The sequence below is a fragment of the Megalobrama amblycephala genome, linkage group LG22 (assembly GCF_018812025.1).
Source record: "Megalobrama amblycephala isolate DHTTF-2021 linkage group LG22, ASM1881202v1, whole genome shotgun sequence".
Taxonomy (NCBI): domain Eukaryota; kingdom Metazoa; phylum Chordata; class Actinopteri; order Cypriniformes; family Xenocyprididae; genus Megalobrama; species Megalobrama amblycephala.
Genome location: NC_063065.1, coordinates 3,694,183 through 3,714,802, shown reverse-complemented (window position 1 = coordinate 3,714,802; position 20,620 = coordinate 3,694,183). Strand labels below are relative to the sequence as shown.

General features: G+C 38.0%; 6 gene segments (V, D, J or C); 1 reads left to right on the top strand and 5 right to left on the bottom strand.

The window, feature by feature from the left end:
• Positions 1-2,373: 2,373 nt before the first annotated feature.
• LOC125257491 lies at positions 2,374-6,738 on the bottom strand. The segment is given in 2 exon segments: positions 2,374-3,533; positions 6,697-6,738. A coding segment is annotated over 1 exon segment (282 nt).
• Positions 5,008-5,598, top strand: LOC125257487. The segment is given in 2 exon segments: positions 5,008-5,035; positions 5,144-5,598. Coding segments are annotated over 2 exon segments (342 nt in total).
• Positions 6,739-9,409: 2,671 nt separating the features above from the next.
• Positions 9,410-11,277, bottom strand: LOC125258609 (the record flags this gene model as incomplete). The annotated part of the segment is given in 3 exon segments: positions 9,410-9,711; positions 9,820-9,998; positions 11,126-11,277. Coding segments are annotated over 3 exon segments (633 nt in total), but the record flags the coding sequence as incomplete, so codon positions are not given.
• A 1,851-nt stretch (positions 11,278-13,128) lies between these two features.
• On the bottom strand, positions 13,129-13,802 carry LOC125257481. The segment is given in 2 exon segments: positions 13,129-13,466; positions 13,556-13,802. Coding segments are annotated over 2 exon segments (387 nt in total).
• Positions 13,803-14,016: 214 nt separating this feature from the next.
• LOC125257480 lies at positions 14,017-15,239 on the bottom strand. The segment is given in 2 exon segments: positions 14,017-15,018; positions 15,101-15,239. Coding segments are annotated over 2 exon segments (393 nt in total).
• Positions 15,240-17,126: 1,887 nt separating this feature from the next.
• Positions 17,127-20,228, bottom strand: LOC125258606. The segment is given in 4 exon segments: positions 17,127-18,294; positions 18,384-18,421; positions 19,150-19,257; positions 20,224-20,228. Coding segments are annotated over 4 exon segments (489 nt in total).
• Between the last annotated feature and the right edge of the window lie 392 nt (positions 20,229-20,620).

Here is a 20,620-nt window from a genome sequence, read left to right as displayed (position 1 = left end):
AAAAAGAGAGACACAACAACTACAACTGACTTCCAGCCATTAAACATTATTACACTTATTATTAACCAGTTTGATTTGATTTCTGTCGTACATCAACAAAAGTTCTTACTGAGAATTAACAGATGTTTAGATGTTAATGTTTGAATGAAAGTTTAGTTTGAAGTCACCATGATGGTGAAAAGCATTTCCTTTAGCTGGGCTCTTGACTCTATTAACATTAATTTATCTCAGGCTGCTCCAACTTTGTGTTTGTAAAGCACATTTGTTATGGTCAGAGAAACTATGATCTGGGCTGTGTTTCCCAATAGTGATGTGAACCAAAGGTTAGCAGTTTAGGTTTACAATGCTTTGGGAATCACAGTCATAATGGTTTGGTTTTGATTATGACATTCTTTTTGTGAAATGGTCAGATTCATTGGTGACGTCCAGTATTGTCAGTCATATAGATGTTATATTATTTCTTTCTAGTAAATCTGCACAGCAAAAACTGCAGTGTTAAATTAACTCTCCTGGGAGTATATGTGAGACCATACTCAAGAGTGTTAAAGTGTTAAAATAAGAGTGTTAATTGAACACTGAAGCGGTGTTAAAGTTAATGAGTTAATTAAGTGATTAACAGTGATGATTGACCATTATTGAAGATACCTGATGATAACAAGCGGAATCACCAAAGGAGAAAATCACAATTTTTAAGCCACCATCGTGGAGATGAGTGTTTGCTTTAGTTGAGCTCTTGACCCTTGACTTTTAAAAATAAAATTTTGTTTGGGCTGTTTTAACTGAGTTATAACATCCAGACAAACAAATGGAAAAAATGATCAGGTGGTGTTGGTTATGTTTTCATATGGTCATAGTTTGACCTGAATCACTGAACTCATTTAGAGCCCAATCTCTGAGTTAGATTCACATTATTGATTGCAGCAGCACTGTGATTCTACAGCACAAGATCAACTTTATCAATATAATCTGAGGGATTTTGCAAAAGGTGTTCTGATTTAAAAAAATAATAATTATTATTATTTTAGGCACACACAGACATCAAGAATCAGCCCGTGAATCTCAACAGTGGTGAGAATAATAAAGCATGTTGCAGTGCATTCTGGGAGCCACCAATCAAAATTAATCCATGCCTCCCATCATGCATTGCTGCATGAATAAATTATGAGCTGAATTGTTTTAGTAATTTCCTTTATTCTCATATTTTATTTTGTTCTGTTTTTATGTGACTTTTTAGTAGCTTGTTTTCTAATGTTCAGAGTTGATCTGTTGATCAGAATATGTTGCTTGTCACCGTCGTTGAGATTCACAGGCTGATTCTTGATGTCTGTGTGTGCCTAAAATAATATTTTTTTTTTTTTAAATCAGAACAACTTTTGAGAAATCCTTCAGATAATATTGATAAAGCTGATCTTCTGCTGTAGAATCACAGTGCTGCTGTAATCAAAAATGTAAACCTAACTCAGAGATTGGGCTCTAAATGAGTTCAGTGATTCAGATCAAACTATGATCATATGAAAACATAACCAACACCACCTGATTATCTTTTCCATTTGTTTGTCTGGATGTTATAACTCAGTTAAAACTGCCCAAACAAAATTTTATTTTAAAAAGTCAAGGGACAAGAGCTCAACTAAAGCAAACCCTCATCTCCATGATGGTAACTTAAAAATTGTGATTTTCTCCTTTGGTGATTCTGCTTGTTATCATCAGGTATCTTCAATAATGGTCAATCATCAGTGTTAATCACTTAATTAACTCATTAACTTTAACACCGCTTCAGTGTTCAATTAACACTCTTATATTAACACTTTAACACTCTTGAGTATGGTCTCACATATACTCTCAGGAGAGTTAATTTAACACTGCAGTTTTTGCTGTGTATTTTCTTCAGTGATTCTGCTTGTTAACATCACATGTTCATCATTAAAGCTTAATAATCCCTTAATGAATCACTTAATTTTATCATTAACTGTTAGGGTTGGAGCTAAACTCTGCAGGAATGTGGATCCCGAGGTCTGGAGTTGAGGACCCCTGCGCTAACGGGACGCTTCCCAACCAACACAGCCCTGTGTGGCCTAGAAGGGTTTGACCTGCTGTATAACTGGGGCACCGTCAGTTTTGTCTGCAGTTTCCATGTAGGCCCCACATGGGTTAGCCCAGATGAAATGAACACTTCTCAGTGTGCACACTACAGGCTGTTAAATGTAACACTGAATCAGTGTAGGATTTAATGAGATAATTAAGTAATGATTGTGCTTTATCAAAGATAGCTGCTGTTAACAAGCAGAATCAACAAAGGACAGAGAAACAAGAACCACAACTGACTTCAGCCACAGCCTTAGATAAGATCAACTGAAGATAAAATAATTAATTAAATCTCTCAAGATCTCAGCAGATCTGTTTTAAATCCACAGAAGCTAGCTTAACAGAGGTTTTTTGTTGTTGTTGAAATTTTATTGAAATTTGTTTGGGTTTTTGATATCACCATCACGGTAATCAGTGTTTTCTTTAGTCGGGTACTTTGACTTGATATTTTAATGTCAGAGTTTATTTGGCTGCTGTAATGTAGGAGTCTTGAACCTCAGCAAAGCATGTTGGGAAGACAAGATGGAGCTGAACACGAGGCCTCGTTCCTCAAGAGCTCCCAGTGCTGATGTTTCTCCGGTCCAGACGAGCCGTATCTGAGCGTCCAGCAGGATTCACAGCAGTCACGTGATTTACAGCTCAATACTGAAGCAGTCTTTCAATGTGCTGCCATTGCTGTTCATTCAATAAAGCTTCTGAACGCGTTACATTTGTGTCCGACTGCATCATTGATCAGTGTGTCGTTCATTCAAAGTTTGATTCAATGCTCTCAACTGGAACACTTTCACTTCTGCTTATGGAGTTTCAGTTGTAGTTTTATAAGGCAAGTTTATCAGGGGTACAGTATGATTGAACACCGGAACTGAGGAAAATTTGTGTTTTATTTGATTTGATATCAGTTTATCTCAGATTCTGAGCATATTTGAGTCAAACCCATCTGTCACAGGACAGATCTCAGTCTAATAGAGCTGATTTCAGTCTTAAGTCAGTTTTGAGCACATGTGTAGTTCCTGTGTTTGTCCTCTGTGTGTCAGTAGTGTGTGAAAGTGTGTGAAAGTGTGTGAGCAGCTGCAGTATCAGTTCAGTCACTGTGACTCTGACTGACGGAGGTTTTTGTACGACTCTTTATCACTGTGTGAACATCCAGCCATTGATCCAGTGGCTACCAAGACAGTAATAATGTCCAGCATCTTCAGTCTGGACTCCACTGATGGTCAGAGTGAAATCATTGTTAGATCCACTGCCACTGAATCTAGATGGAGTTCCAGCGATGAGTATTTTTACATGACGGATCAGGTTTTTAGGAGCTTCTCCAGGTTTCTGTAAGTACCAGAATAAATGATCTCCATTAAGCACATCTGTGGTTTTACAGTTGATGTTCACAGTTTGTCCTGGTTGAGCTGCTGTCATTGAGGGACTCTGAGTGACGGTGATCTGTCCTCTACACTCTGAAACACACAAGAAGAAGAAAATCAACTCAAAACTTTGACAATATACTTGAAGAAATGAATTGATATCAAACTTGTGCTCCACAAACCTTGAGCAAACGCTGTGAGAGTCCAGATGAAGATGATGATGAAGGTCATGTTGATGAAGATTGTTGTGTGTGTCAGTGATGAAGTGTTAAACTCACAGCACTATAAACACTCTCAGAGCACTGAAGCATCTGATCAATATGCAAACACACTCCAGATCATTTACCTGAAGACAGCAGAAACACTGTTTTGTCATTTAGTATCTTTGCTAATAAATTTCTATTGATCATTTTCAGAAACAGACACTCCTGATTTACTTCATGTTATCATTTAATACCTGTGCTGCAGATTTGATATCATCATGATACTGTAGAACAGGTCAAAGGTCATCCAATAGAGAATGACCATCTAAATCTGGCTGAAGATTTCATTATAAAGCAGTTTTTTTTTTTTTTAAAAAGATGAATATTTAGTGTGTGTTTTCAGCTCAATCATGTTGATGTTGAGAAGAGCTGCTGTTGAGTCTCATATCAGTGTGTGTGAGTGTCGTTCGTCTCTTTCTCTGCTGGAGTTTGTGTTCATTTGAGTGTGACGGAGGTTTTTGTACGACGCTTTCACTAGAATGAAGCACTGTGGTACACTTTCGGTGGAGGAACTGAACTGGTGATCAGAAGTAAGTCTTTCTTAAATGATTTTATTAAAAACATGATGTTTGTGTTTTTAAAAGCAGGTTTAAGGTTATTTAAGAACATTTGGCAACAATATTTTTTTTTACAAAAAAAAATGTATTCTTGAAAAGCTTTACTTACATTTCAAATCTTATTTATCGTCACATTTTATTCTATTTTACTGATTGATTCCACCATTCAAAGTATTTAAATATTTGATTTTGTCTGCTATATTATAAATATGTCAAAGTTGGTGATATTTTATGTTTTTGATGTTTCCAGGCATATTTTATTTTCATATTTAATGTTTTACATTAGTAATTTCAAATCTAATGTATGCAAACATGTCATTGTATTTTAATTAAATGCAATATTTTATGATATTTTAAATTATTTCTTAATATATTTAATTGGTGACACTTTAAAATAAAGTCTCATTTGTTCATTATTAACTAACATGAACTAACAATGATCAATATATTATCTAAGTGTCCTGAATGGTGATTATTTTCAAAATATAAATAATATATTGAACTGATCATTTAAAATTGTGTCTTATATCTTATAAAGACATTGTAATAAAACTATCAAAAACTATCGATTACTAAATTCAGAAAAAAACAAATTAGCATAAATTTCACAATATATCATGTCTGCTTCAGAGAACTGATTTACATTTATGCATATATCTTATACATGATATATTTAGTAGCAGTGAATATGTTATTTTAATGGAGAATATCTCTAAAATGAATTCAGGATAGTTTGTATGTGGTCTATGAATGAAAGCAGTGATGTGGAATTTCTGTAAATATGATATTGTGATTTTTACTACATTACCACGTCTGAAATCTAATTGAGAAACTATGATCTAAAAGACTAAAAGTTCATGTGTGTTTGTGTGTGTTTGTGCAGCTGGTCCCGCAGTGAAGCCCTCCGTGTTTCTGCTGCCGCCCTCTTCTCTGCAGATCTCTGGAGACTCAGCCGCACTGCTCTGCCTGCTCAGCTCTTACTCTCCACAGGGGGCGACGGTGAGCTGGACGCTGGACGGGTCAGAGGTCACCGAGGGGGTTCAGACCAGCGCAGAGAGCGAGCGGGACGGACGCTACAGCCGCAGCAGCGTCCTGAGCCTCAGCAAAGCACGCTGGGAAGGCGCGGATCGCTTCGTCTGCAGAGTAAGACATGACGGAGCTGATCACGAGGCCTCGTTCCTCAAGAGCTCCCAGTGCTGATGTTTCTCCGGTCCAGACGAGCCGTATCTGAGCGTCCGGCAGGATTCACAGCAGTCACGTGATTTACAGCTCAATACTGAAGCAGTCTTTCAATGTGCTGCCATTGCTGTTCATTCAATAAAGCTTCTGAACGCGTTACATTTGTGTCCGACTGCATCATTGATCAGTGTGTCGTTCATTCAAAGTCCTGCACTAAAGTTTCAGCTGCTTTTGATTGATTGTAATAGTTGAGAACAGCTGCATTTAGCAGGAAATGTCAAATGAAGCTCTTGGGGTTTGAACATGGTCACTGGAGACGGAGCTGCTCTATTCTGAGAGGATCACAATCACTAAACCTGCCAATGCAAATGTGATTTTCACCTCAAACTCACAGTTTCACTCTTTGATTGGTTCAACGCTCTCAACTGGAACACTTTCACTTCTGCTCATGAGAAATGAGTTATGAGTAATACATTTATAAACAGCTTTAGATGAAGGAGCTGCTTGAAAACATCTGCATGTTACTGATACACCATGACTTTAGTGTAGTTTAATGTACAAAAACAAAACAACATATGAATCTACATATTGATTTACACACTCTGTTTTCTCTGATTCTGAGCATATTTGAGTCAAACCCGTCTGTCACAGGACAGATCACAGTCTAGTAGAGCTGATTTCAGTCATAAGTCAGTTTTGAGCACATGTGTAGTTCCTGTGTTTGTCCTCTGTGTGTCAGTAGTGTGTGAAAGTGTATGAAAGTGTGTGAGCAGCTGCAGTATCAGTTCAGTCACTGTGACTCTGACTGACGGAGGTTTTTGTACGACTCTTTATCACTGTGTGAACACACGTTGACTGTTTGGATAGTGGAAACTCTGACAGTAATAATGTCCAGCATCTTCAGTCTGGACTCCACTGATGGTCAGAGTGAAATCACTGTTAGATCCACTGCCACTGAATCTAGATGGAGTTCCTGACTGACGGCGGTTGGCCCAATAAATCAGGAGTTTAGGAGTTTCTCCGAGTCTCTGTAAGTACCAGGCTAAACGACCCCCATTACTATCCTTGTACACATCACTGCTAGTTTTACAGTGTATTATAAGTGTTTGTTCTGGTTGAGCTGCTGTCATTGAGGGACTCTGAGTGACGGTGATCTGTCCTCTACACTCTGAAACACACAAAAAGAAGAAAATCAACTCAAAACTTTGACAATATACTTGAAGAAATGAATTGATATCAAACTTGTGCTCCACAAACCTTGAGCAAACGCTGTGAGAGTCCAGATGAAGATGATGATGAAGGTCATGTTGATGAAGATTGTTGTGTGTGTCAGTGATGAAGTGTTAAACTCACAGCACTATAAACACTCTCAGAGCACTGAAGCATCTGATCAATATGCAAATGAACTCATTCTGTATTTAAATGAGGCTCTAAATGTAGCATACAATTTAGGACCAATTTAAATTGTGAAGTTGAAATGTTTCAAAACTATATTATCATTATCTCAACTCTAATTCAGCTGCAGGTACGAGACCGCAGGTGATCACAGCTGTACTGATGACAGAAACCCTTCAGAGCAAAACTGGAGTGAGAGAAAACAGTTTTATTCATGTTATTTTGCACTACATCACTGCGCCACTAGAGGGCGGTGTGAACAGACAGACACTGATGAACAGGATCGGACAGAGATTAACAAGTACAGTTAATACAGTGATGAATAAATTTGATCCAAACAGTACTTTAGTTCTGGCCTACTTAACAGGGTATATGGCCAACATAAGACAAACACTTGGCCTTTGGATAGCGTCAATGCACATAATAAGTTAACATAAGTTTAGCATGTAGCTTTGTTGAATTGTCTTTGGGATCCTTTACAGCTCAGAAACATCAATCCAGAAACACTTTCTATAGCTGTGAGAAACAAACGTGTATAAAACACATCAGGGGTTGAATTTATTCTGTAGAAAGAACATCATCAGACCTTCTCTGAGACTTTCTGAACTGTGTCATGTCAGATAACGTGATCACAACATTGAACCAAAACACACACATATTCCCTTACATGCAGGGGGCGCAGGTGAGCTGGACGCTGGAGGGGTCAGAGGTCACAGAGAAGGTTCAGATCAGTGCAGAGTTTGATGTACAAAAGCAAAACTATCTACTGTTTGGGACCATTATTGTTTGTTTGATCTGATATCAGTTTACTCTCTCTGTTTCTCTGATTCTAGTTGAGTCAAACCCGTCTGTCACAAGGTTTGTGCTAGTCAATTTACTGGTATTTGCACCATTGTGCACAAAGCATCAGTTGAGGAGAAAGTGAGGAAAGGATGGTCAGTTTCATCAGAAGAGTGTGTGAGTGTGAAAAACAGTATTCCAGTCTTGTGATTATTGTGGACTATAACTGCACTACTGCTTTATACTGCATATATGTGCTTAGATTAGTTATTTGTTTGGTGATTTGGTAAAGCTCTTTCTCCGATCAGTGGAGCTCTCTCAGTGAACTCAAACAAGCTCCTACAGCTAACAGGCAACGCTCTCGTAACTTTGGCTAACGTTCTGGCAATGTTCTCTCAAAGTTATGAACAAACGTTCTTCCAGTAACATTAATAGAGTGTTTGTTCAACGTTATCTGGTCTTTAATAATGTTCTCAAAAGGTTAGCACAAAAACATTATTTATACATTGTTTGCAGAAGAGTTTTTAAATGTTCTCATAACGTTGGAGGAAAACGTTCTCAGAACAAAAATGTGTTAGCTGGTGAAGTATATTAAATTGAAGATATGAAAGGTGAAAATAAAATATGGTGGCAGAATTGTGTTAAATGAAGGTTTATTCATCTTAAATACACTTTATTGCTTTAAACATGATTATTGTATCGTATTTTAGGAACAGTTTAACATCTCAAGTATCAGTTTGAAACTCAGTTATATTTTCTTTTTAAGTTATTTCATAATCAATCAGCAAATTTACCAGAATATGAACCATATTCTGAACGTTTTCTCTTTTCATTTATACAGTTTGTGATCATTAATGCGTTTATGGAATAATGATGTGATTTTCTTCTTCATGTTGTTTCTCTCGCTGTTGGAGAATTTCTCCCAGTTTTCTCTTGAATCCTAAAGGAAAGCCACTGGTCAGTGTGATTTCTCTGTGAGCGTCAGCACAGAGATCTCCTCTCTGAACACAGTGACACTGGTGTGTGTGGCCAACAAGGGCTTCCCGTCAGACTGGAGCCTGAGCTGAAGGTGGACGGGAGCAGCAGGTCTCAGGAGAGCAGCGTTGGGCTCCTGGAGAAGGACGGTCTGTACAGCTGGAGCAGCAGCAGGAGTGGATGGAGACACTGTGAGGACACACAGAGCGGCCGGCCTGTGTGAGGAGACGGCAGTGTTCAGAGGAGATCTGCTGCTCTTCTCACTCATGGAGACCAACAGTGTGTTTCTCTGCAGCACATGAGGGACTCGTTCATTCTCCATCAGCTTCAGTCGCTTCATCTGCATCTGCTTTCTGACTTTCACACAAGACTATGTGTGTGATTTTATTAAACTTCAGTCATTAAATAAAATATAATTGTGTCTTTGAGCTCTTCTTTGTGTCATTTTTGTTTCAGGTCTTTCATTGGATCAGGGCTTTAGCTCATATTTTATAAATAAACTTCACTCAGTGGAGCATGAAAACACCTGCAGATACATGATGAAACAAGAACATGCGGCCAAATTATGAACCTCACAGATATAGTGTTAGATTCATTTAATAAGATAAAGAGTGTTATAGTTTAAGTATTTACCATGTGAAAAAACTTGAATGTGTTATATATAATTTAATATTTATGAAAATCTTCACTGTTGAGTGTGTGTGAAAGTGTGTGAAAGTGTGTGAATGTGTGTGAGCAGCTGCAGTATCAGTTCAGTCACTGTGACTCTGACTGACGGAGGTTTTTGTACGACTCTTTATCACTGTGTGAACACACCACTGTGTAAACTCATACAGTAATAATGTCCAGCATCTTCAGTCTGGACTCCACTGATGGTCAGAGTGAAATCTCTGTTAGATCCACTGCCACTGAATCTAGATGGAGTTCCTGACTGGAGGGTGCTTGTTCCATAAATCAGGAGTTTAGGAGCTTCTCCAGGTTTCTGTAAGTACCAGGCAAGACACTGTCCACTACACCCGTAGTCTGGATCACTGCTAGTTTTACAGGTCACAGTGACTGATTGTCCAGTTTGAGAGAGCAGCTCTGAGGGAGTTTGAGTCACTGTCACCTGACCAACAGATTCTGACAAGAGAGAAAGATTAGAAATCACAAACACTTTTACAACCATATATCTTCACAACACATAAAAATAACAAGTAAATAATGTATGTAATCTTTACTGACACAAACCTCGACATAATACTGCCAGCGTCCAGATCAATATGGTGCTGAAAGTCATTTTTGTTGGTTGTAGGTTCAGTTCTAGTGAAAACAGTTGTTGATCATGTTTGATGTTTGACAGAGTTATAAACACATGCAGAGCACTGAAGCGTGTGTCGCTCATGTAAAACACTCTCTCTATGCAAACGCTTCAGGAGTGACAGGTTTAAGATAAGTTTAATGTGGTTTCATTGAGATTTCTCAAAACATTTCACATGTTAATATAATCCTTTATTGATGAAGCAACATCAGATGAACAGGAGCGCTGTTTAATCCCAATATCAGACCAACATCATGATTACAAGTGTGATATTGCTTTTATATTATTGAACATTTATAGATTCTACATTTCAAAATGCAAAAAATTAGGCAGCCTAAAACTAACTCTGAGCCTTGGTTGAATGACACGGCTCGTGCTGTCAGACGCGAGTGCCGTAGAGCTGAGCGCAAATGGAAAAAGGACAGACTGCATGTATCACTTCAAATGCTAAGGGACTGCTGGCGTCATTATCAGACAATTGTGAAAGATGCTAAAAGACAGTATTTATCTGGAATTATTCTGTCAAACTGTAACAAGCCTCGTGTTTTGTTTAAGACTATTGATTCTGTTCTTAATGCTCCGCAAACAGTCTGTATTGATGCACTTTTTATTGATAAGGTCACTTCCACTAGAGCTCTTATTTCACCTTCTGCTTATGACCCCTCAATCCATGTCCTCTGTTCTGCTGTTTTTGACAGGTTTGAGCTTGTGACCTTGTCTGTGTTACAGGAGACTGTTGATCATTTGAAGCCCTCAGGTTCTCCACATGATGCTGTTCCTCCTCGGCTTTTTTAAAGAGATCTTTCCTACTGTAGGGCCATATGTTCTTGCAGTTGTTAATAGCAGTCTGTCTTCAGGTGTGGTTCCTAAAAATTTTAAACATGCAGTAGTGCAACCTCTGATTAAAAAACCTGGTCTGGATCCTGTAGATCTTGCAAATTTTAGGCCTATCTCCAAAACTACCTTTTCTTTCAAAAATCCTTGAAAAGATAGTCTGCAGTCAATTAATGGCCTTTTTGAAAGCCCATAATAATGTTCCAGTCCGGTTTTAAAACTTTGCACAGCACAGAATCTGCTCTTTTAAAAGTGTTTAATGATATATTTTTAGCTACTGACTCTGGTGATTGTGTTACTCTTGTGCTTCTTGATTTAACTGCTGGACCATGAAATCCTGATCTCACGTTTGGAGCAGTGGGTGGGCATCAAGCATTAGCACTTGAATGGTTTAGGTCCTACCTGGATGGTTGGACTTTCTGTGTCAGTTGTGGTGACTCTGAGTCCTCCTCTGCTCCTCTCTCTTGTGGGGTCCCACAGGGCTCAGTTTTAGGCCCACTTCTCTTCTCTTTGTATTTGCTCCCACTAGGTTCAATAATCAGGAAGCATGGCATGTCTTTCCACTTTTACGCAGATGATTTATGTGCCTCTGAAAAAGAACGACACTGTCGCACCGTTACTCGAGTGTCTTGCTGATATACAGGCCTGGATGTCTCTTACTTTTTTAAGTTTTAATGTAAAAAAGACAGAGGTGATGGTTTTTGGTGGCACCATTGGGACCCCTTCTCTTGATTTGGGGGCCTTGGCCCAGTACAACAAGCAAACAATCACTAACCTAGGGGTTAAAATCGACGCTGACCTCAAGCTTGACAGTCAGATCAGGGCAGTCGTTAAATCAAGCTTTTTTCAATTGAGGCAGCTGGCCAAAGTAAAGCCATTTCTTTCAAGGCAACACTTTGAGACAGTAATCCACGCCTTTGTTACCACTCGGCTGGATTACTGTAACGCACTGTATGTGGGGGTTAGTGGGTCTTCTGTTGCTCGTCTGCAGATGGTTCAAAACGCTGCAGCACGTCTGTTAACGCAAATACGAGCACATTTCCCCTATTTTAGCCTCACTTCACTGGCTGTCGATACATTTTAGGATCCATTTTAAAATTCTCTTATTTGTTTTTAAATCTCTAAATGGTCTTGCTCCACCCTACGTTTCTGAGCTGCTACACCCTTATACACCCACCCGTTCTCTCAGGTCAGCTGATCAGCTGCTCCTGAATGTGCCCAAAACAAGCGGATGCTCAGAGAGGACCGTGCCTTTGCTGTAGCAGCTCCTAAACTGTGGAATGATCTGCCTCTGCCCGTTAGACGGGCCTCTTCATTGTCTTCTTTTAAGTCACTTCTTAAAACCCACCTTTTCTCTTTGGCCTTTGACTGATTTTGACATTTGTTTCTTAATTTGTTTTTGTTTTTATGTCTTGTATGAGTTGAGTATTTTATGTTTTATATATTTTTCTGTACAGCACTTTGGTCAACTTCGGTTGTTTTTAAGTGCTTTATAAATAAAGTTTGATTTGATTTGAGTTTGAAAAACCCTTTTCTACATGTTTTTCTGCTCAATAGTTATTTTGAGTGTTTCTGGAGTCACAGGATCATCAAACTCCTCTGAGGACGATGAACATCTGCTCTATTCTGAGAGAAACACAATCACTCCACCTGATGATGAAATATGAGTTTAACTCGCTCAGATTCACTGTTTGACTTCAGTAAATGACACTGTTGAGGCAGTTTGTGGAATAAATCAGGAGTTCAGGAGCTTCTCCAGGTTTCTGTAAGTACCAGCTGAAGAAGTTTCTCCTGTTCCAGTTTCTCTCCATTGGATCAGAGGTTTGTTCATATTCATCAGTTACACTGAGGTTTATCAGCTCATGTATCATCAGATACCAGTTTGTATCTTCTCATAGTTTTGTGAACAAGTTTTCAATAAAAATTCAGTTAAAAGCACAAATTAATATTCTTATCTTGCTCTTTCTGATCAGAGGCTGTGATTGGTGCAGAGGAGGGAGAGGCGTGTCTGAACTGAACTGTTGATCAGGACTACAATTAAAACAGCAGCTGATATAAAACTCTTACTGTCTGCAGTATATAGTATGAATACAGTGTATAGTGTACAAATGACATGTTAGGATGAGATACTCAAATCAAATAACCATGGAGAATTATGAAAATTAACACCTATTATTAATAAAAGGCGGCAGCTGAAATCAGTCAGATCTCAAACGTGTGACTGATCTATAAGAGCACAAAATCTCTTTCTGACCTCTATAATTATTAAGAGTGGCAGATTAATTTAGATGATTTTATTTCAGATGTTTGTGTGACGATGTTGTTTCAGATCCTCCTTTGAGCAGCTGCAGTATCAGTTCAGTCACTGTGACTCTGACTGACGGAGGTTTTTGTACGACTCTTTATCACTGTGTGAACACATATTGACTGTTTGGATAGTGGAAACTCATACAGTAATAATGTCCAGCATCTTCAGTCTGGACTCCACTGATGGTCAGAGTGAAATCACTGTTAGATCCACTGCCACTGAATCTAGATGGAGTTCCTGACTGGAGGGTGTTTGCTAAATAAATCAGGAGTTTAGGAGCTTCTCCAGGTTTCTGTAAGTACCAGGCTAAATAATGTCCATAAGAACTTTGATAATACACATCTGTGCTGGTTTTACAGTTGATGTTCAGAGTTTGTCCTGGTTGAGCTGCTGTCATTGAGGGACTCTGAGTGACGGTGATCTGTCCTCTACACTCTGAAACACACAACAAGAAGAAAATCAACTCAAAACTTTGACAATATACTTGAAGAAATGAATTGATATCAAACTTGTGCTCCACAAACCTTGAGCAAACGCTGTGAGAGTCCAGATGAAGATGATGATGAAGGTCATGTTGATGAAGATTGTTGTGTGTGTCAGTGATGAAGTGTTAAACTCACAGCACTATAAACACTCTCAGAGCACTGAAGCATCTGATCAATATGCAAACACACTCCAGATCATTTACCTGAAGACAGTCACTCATTAACAGACACAAAATACAAAAAGAAAAATCAGTATTTTTCATATCATTCAATCTTCTAATAGCCAAACTGTTAAAAATGGCATCATTCAATTCTGAATACATTTACAAGACCAACTTTGTTATATTAATAAATATTTAGAACATTTTTACTGTAGTTGGATTGAAACGTCACTGTTAATCCCCAAATTTACACCTAATCCATGTTCCTGCAGTTTCTGAACAGACATGAGGATCATCACACACGAGTCTCTGTCAATCACTGAATCAACTGAGTTTGATTGTGAGTCACATGATAGAAACATCTTCACTTTTATGAATCTTATAAAATAAATCTAAAAAATATATGGTGACATGCATATGTTTTTGATGGTGGACAACAGCTGTTGGGTAATCTGGTCTTTAATTTTAAATTTAATTTTTATATCATTGTTATTTCTTCCATACATAGATATTTATATCAATTATTTTCATTATCATCTGCTGTGAAACTGAGGAATGTGTTTATATGATGCTGTTAATATCTGCATTATGAGGGATGAAGTTAATAAATCAATAGACTTATTAAACTGATCAAGCAGAACATGTTTATGATGCTGATGATGATTCAGTTTAGAAAGAAGAATAAAGATAAATTATAAATGCAGAAAATTAAAATGTGGTGAAGAATGGAAAAATATCCACTGAAGTGAAGATCAAAAGTGACTGAATTTCTACATAAAGGATGTTAGCAGGAGAAAAACATGTCTTCTAAAAAAAAATCACAATCAAAAAGGTTAAAAACTGATGAATCTCAACAAAAGTGATGTTCAATAAGATCATATTGAGTCGTTTCTTCACTGTTGAGTGTGTGTGAAAGTGTGTGAAAGTGTGTGAGCAGCTGCAGTATCAGTTCAGTCACTGTGACTCTGACTGACGGAGGTTTTTGTACGACTCTTTATCACTGTGTGAACACATAGTCACCCACACAATCACCATCAGAATCTGTTCTGCAGTGGAAACTCTGACAGTAATAATGTCCAGCATCTTCAGTCTGGACTCCACTGATGGTCAGAGTGAAATCTGTCCCACCTCCTTCTCCATTCCCACTGAATCGGCTTAAACTGTCATCATAGAGATCATTTACCCCAGTAATGATGAGTTTAGGAGCTTCTCCATGTTTCTGCTGATACCAAGCTAAACCCCAGCTATATATCCCAGTATCAGTTTTACACTCTATATTGGCGTTTTGTCCTTCAGAAACAGTCACAGCTTCAGGCTGAGTCACAGTGATTCCTCTGGATGCTGTCGACAACAACATTAATGTGTTTAATCAGATGAAATGAACATTACAGACTCAAAAATGACGAGCTTTCACGTCTGTTACCTGGAATAAAAGCTGCCAGAATCCAGATGAAGCTGCTGAAGAGATTCATGGTGTTTGTTGGGTTTGTACCGTGGTAAACAGCAGTGTGTTATAAAGTGTTTGAGTCTGAACGCTATAAACACTCGGAGCGCTGAAGCATGAGCCGATGCAAAGTGACTCTCTGAGCAAAAACCCTGCTGGAGTAAAACACAAGTGAAAATGAGCACATGCAGATGAAACTGATCAGTTCTGAGGCTTTAAATGTGTTTTATTCTCATGATCCAACAGACGAGTGTTTATAAATCATTTCTTTTTCATTCAGTCTCTGGTTCAGACTGCAGGTTTCTGATGAATCAAATGACAGAGTTGAATCTCTAAAAGAATCAAGTATTTCACTGTGAACTCCATGAGAGGTCAAAGGTCATTCCAGAGGTCACAGGTCATCAAAACTTTTTAAAAATGCTTTGAGAAACACATGATCATTTAGAAACTCACAGTTCAGATGTGTGATGATCAGTACAGAGTCTTTCTGATTATATTATTAATTCAGATTTAATAGTTTTCATGCATCAAGAGACATTTAGAGATGATGAGGCTGTTTCTGTGAAAGTCACTTCAGTCCAATAATCATTATTTAATGTTGAGAAGAGCTGCTGTTGAGTCTCATATCAGTGTGTGTGAGTGTCGTTCGTCTCTTTCTCTGCTGGAGTTTGTGTTCATTTGAGTGTGACGGAGGTTTTTGTACGACGCTTTCACTAGAATGAAGCACTGTGGTACACTTTCGGTGGAGGAACTAAACTGACCATCAGTAAGTCTCTAAAATTCTCTAAAAATGTTCATATTTAATTGTTTTGTTTTTAGATTATTCAAACAAGCATTTTGCAACAAGGTTTTAAAAAAATAGTTTGAAAAAGAATTAACTGCAATATTACATAGTAAATTTAATAGTTTCATAGTTTCTTTAAATTTGTCTGCTGTTTCACAATTACATGTTTATATTCAGTGATATTTCATGATATTTTCCTTTTTTCATTGCAAGACATATTTTATGTTGCTTTTATATATTTCTTTTTACATGAGTAATTTCAGATATTATAATAAGTAACATTCTTTGTTTTTTAATATCTTGATTGCAATATTTTCTGATAGTTTCAATTATTTCTTAAAATAATTGTGTCCATAATTCTTGGTAAATTTAATAATTCAGAAATTTTGTAATGCATGACACAAATGTATGAGGATACGGACAAAATAATTCAGTTTTGTAGGCGTCATCCTCAGACAAAGAGAAAGATCTGAAAAATTCATAATTTGAACTTACATTTGTTGATAATTATGATTATGATTAACATTAAAAATGAAATGATCATTTAAATTTGTTTTCTACATATAAATCATCAGTTTCTGGACAATGTTTTTAAAATGAATTTGAGATTAAACTGAACCTTATTCAGAAAAGATGAAATGACTGTAATATTTGCTGTATATCATGTCTGCTTCAGAGAACTGATTTATATTTATTCATATATCTTATACTTCATATATTTAGTAGCAGTGAATATTTTATTTGAACTGAGAATATTGAAATTTAAATGCAGGATCATTACTATGTGGTTCATGAAAGAAAGCAGTGATGAGGAATTTCTGTAAAGATGAAATGATTGTGATTTTTCCTCCATTACTGTGTGTGACATCTGACTAATTGATGATCTAAAGACGTTGGTGTTGTTTGTGTGTGTTTGTGCAGCTGGTCCCGCAGTGAAGCCCTCCGTGTCTCTGCTGCCGCCCTCTTCTCTGCAGATCTCTGGAGACTCAGCCGCACTGCTCTGCCTGCTCAGCTCTTACTCTCCACAGGGGGCGACGGTGAGCTGGACGCTGGACGGGTCAGAGGTCACCGAGGGGGTTCAGACCAGCGCAGAGAGCGAGCGGGACGGACGCTACAGCCGCAGCAGCGTCCTGAGCCTCAGCAAAGCACGCTGGGAAGGCGCGGATCGCTTCGTCTGCAGAGTAAGACATGACGGAGCTGATCACGAGGCCTCGTTCCTCAAGAGCTCCCAGTGCTGATGTTTCTCCGGTCCAGACGAGCCGTATCTGAGCGTCCGGCAGGATTCACAGCAGTCACGTGATTTACAGCTCAATACTGAAGCAGTCTTTCAATGTGCTGCCATTGCTGTTCATTCAATAAAGCTTCTGAACGCGTTACATTTGTGTCCGACTGCATCATTGATCAGTGTGTCGTTCATTCAAAGTCCTGCACTAAAGTTTCAGCTGCTTTTGATTGATTGTAATAGTTGAGAACAGCTGCATTTAGCAGGAAATGTCAAATGAAGCTCTTGGGGTTTGAACATGGTCACTGGAGACGGAGCTGCTCTATTCTGAGAGGATCACAATCACTAAACCTGCCAATGCAAATGTGATTTTCACCTCAAACTCACAGTTTCACTCTTTGATTGGTTCAACGCTCTCAACTGGAACACTTTCACTTCTGCTCATGAGAAATGAGTTATGAGTAATACATTTATAAACAGCTTTAGATGAAGGAGCTGCTTGAAAAACATCTGCATGTTACTGATACACCATGACTTTAGTGTAGTTTAATGTACAAAAACAAAACAACATATGAATCTACATATCAATTTACACACTCTGTTTTCTCTGATTCTGAGCATATTTGAGTCAAACCCGTCTGTCACAGGACAGATCACAGTCTAATAGAGCTGATTTCAGTCATAAGTCAGTTTTGAGCACATGTGTAGTTCCTGTGTTTGTCCTCTGTGTGTCAGTAGTGTGTGAAAGTGTGTGAAAGTGTGTGAGCAGCTGCAGTATCAGTTCAGTCACTGTGACTCTGACTGACGGAGGTTTTTGTACGACTCTTTATCACTGTGTGAACATCCATTTACTGTTGATGTAGTGTACACTCTGACAGTAATAATGTCCAGCATCTTCAGTCTGGACTCCACTGATGGTCAGAGTGAAATCACTGTTAGATCCACTGCCACTGAATCTAGATGGAGTTCCTGACTGACGGCTGTTTGCTAAATAAATCAGGAGTTTAGGAGCTTCTCCAGGTTTCTGTAAGTACCAGGCTAAATAATGTCCATAAGAACTACTATAATACACATCTGTGCTGGTTTTACAGTTGATGTTCACAGTTTGTCCTGGTTGAGCTGCTGTCATTGAGGGACTCTGAGTGACGGTGATCTGTCCTCTACACTCTGAAACACACAACGAGAAGAAAATCAACTCAAAACTTTGACAATATACTTGAAGAAATTAATTGATCTCAAACTTGTGCTCCACAAACCTTGAGCAAACGCTGTGAGAGTCCAGATGAAGATGATGATGAAGTCATGTTGATGAAGATTGTTGTGTGTGTCAGTGATGAAGTGTTAAACTCACAGCACTATAAACACTCTCAGAGCACTGAAGCATCTGATCAATATGCAAATGAACTCATTCTGTATTTAAATGAGGCTCTAAATGAAGGTTCAGGAGGAGCTCGTTCATCTCATCCTGTCAATCACAACATCAAATATGTATCATGTAATCATGATATACCAATAACTGTGAACTTTATAAATGTGGCATAAAATTTAGAACAATTCAAACCACGTGTGGCAGGGCGGTGTAATTTTGATCACTAATAGGTTTTGTTCACTAATAATGAAGTCCGACTACGCCACCCTAAGGATTAACCCCAGGGAAAATACTCAAACCACCCAAATTGGGGAATATAGCACACAGGTTCGGTTCACTCAAAATGAGGCCAGAGACATGAGTGTATATATTAAAAAAAAAAAAAAAAACCACAAAATGTTTATTAATACAAAAGTTAATTAAAATACAAAACAATGAATCACAGAAAAATACACAAAACCCCACTTCAAACACAAGAACACAAGTTACAAAAAGAGAAAGATATCAAACAAAACCAACTTGAGGTAGTATGTATTTGTGTATGTATATGTAAAACAAAGACGGAGTAATACCAGCAGGGGCTGAGGCTCCCAACAGCTGGGATCAATGTAGAGTTTGGTTTCACAAGAGCACACTTCCACGCGCACACACACCCGTGCACTCTAATCACACTATCAAACACTCGAGGTGTACACCGCACACGATGGAGAAGAACCACCACCACAAGGAGGAAGATCAAACCACCCGTGGGACCCCAGCTCCTGCAACAAATCAAAAAGAAAATAAACAACACTGAAAATAAACTGGGCAGAAATGGCAATATGAACATCAATGCAGCAACTCCTCACATAAGTGGTAACAAACAGAAGTGAGGAGAAGCAACAATGTAACCAGAAAATCAGCTAGTTAATCACCTGAAATTGTTACAAACACCAACTTCTATACAGTAGATCACCACACGATTTGAATTGCATTCATAGATTAAACATGCACATATCAACAGATTGTAGTTTCACAAAAAAAGAAAATTAAAGCAATACAATCAAACAAATGTCCACAAACTTAAAGAAAAAGAAAAAGGTTAAATGATTTAACCATGATAACCAGAGTTGGGTAATCCAGGGGTCAAAGAGTAAAAGTCCTGCCATATTTTTATTCCACCCACTGAAGCATTAATGAGATAAATAAGTGATTGAGTGATGATTGAGCATTATTGAAGACACCTGATGATAACAAGCAGAATCACCAAAGGAGAAAATCACAATTTTTAAGTTACCATCATCGAGGTCAGGGTTTGTTTTAGTTGAGCTCTTGACCATTGACTTCTTAGTATTAGATTTTGATTGGGCAGTTTTAACTGCATTAAATCCGACCAGACAAGCAAAGTTAAAAGATGATCAGGTGGTGATGGTTATGTTTTCACATAAAGATTTGATTTGAATCACTGAACTCATTTAGAGCCCAATCTAGTGATGGATTTATGGCTCTTTGAGGGGATCCGGATCTTCGCGATCCGTTCCTTTCAAAGAGCCGTTCAAAAGAACGGCTCTTTTGGCTCTTTTTAAATATTTAGTCAGTTTTAAGAAGCCAGCTTGGGGGCATCTCAGTTTATCCTGGAAATAATCACTGGGAGGAATGATGAGGTGAGATTTGTAGTCAAACAATTAAAACTCGGATATCACACACCAATATCTGAGTTTGAATTATTCTGAAATATTGATTATTACCTCATTTGTCATGTGTGGACTATATTCCATAGGGTTGCACAAATCCCTCTGCTTAGACAGTGACATCACTATTTTGGATTTACCTTTAGTACAAAGTGTGTGTGTGTGTGTGTGTGTGTGTGTGTGTGTGTGTAAAGCTACGTTGACTTATGTTATTCATACAATACCTACTCACAAATAAACATCAAAAACAAAGCCGGCTGCAATGAATTTCTGTGCAAAACAGCTTTTACTACAAACACTTCCACACAAGAACATTGTTATCACACAAGAACATTTTGATAGAAAACAAAAAATATTTAAAGTAGATAAAATTAGAATAAATAAAATGGAAATGTCTACATACTACATACTATTACTACTGTAAACTTTGCAAATAGGACATCAGCCCCTTCAA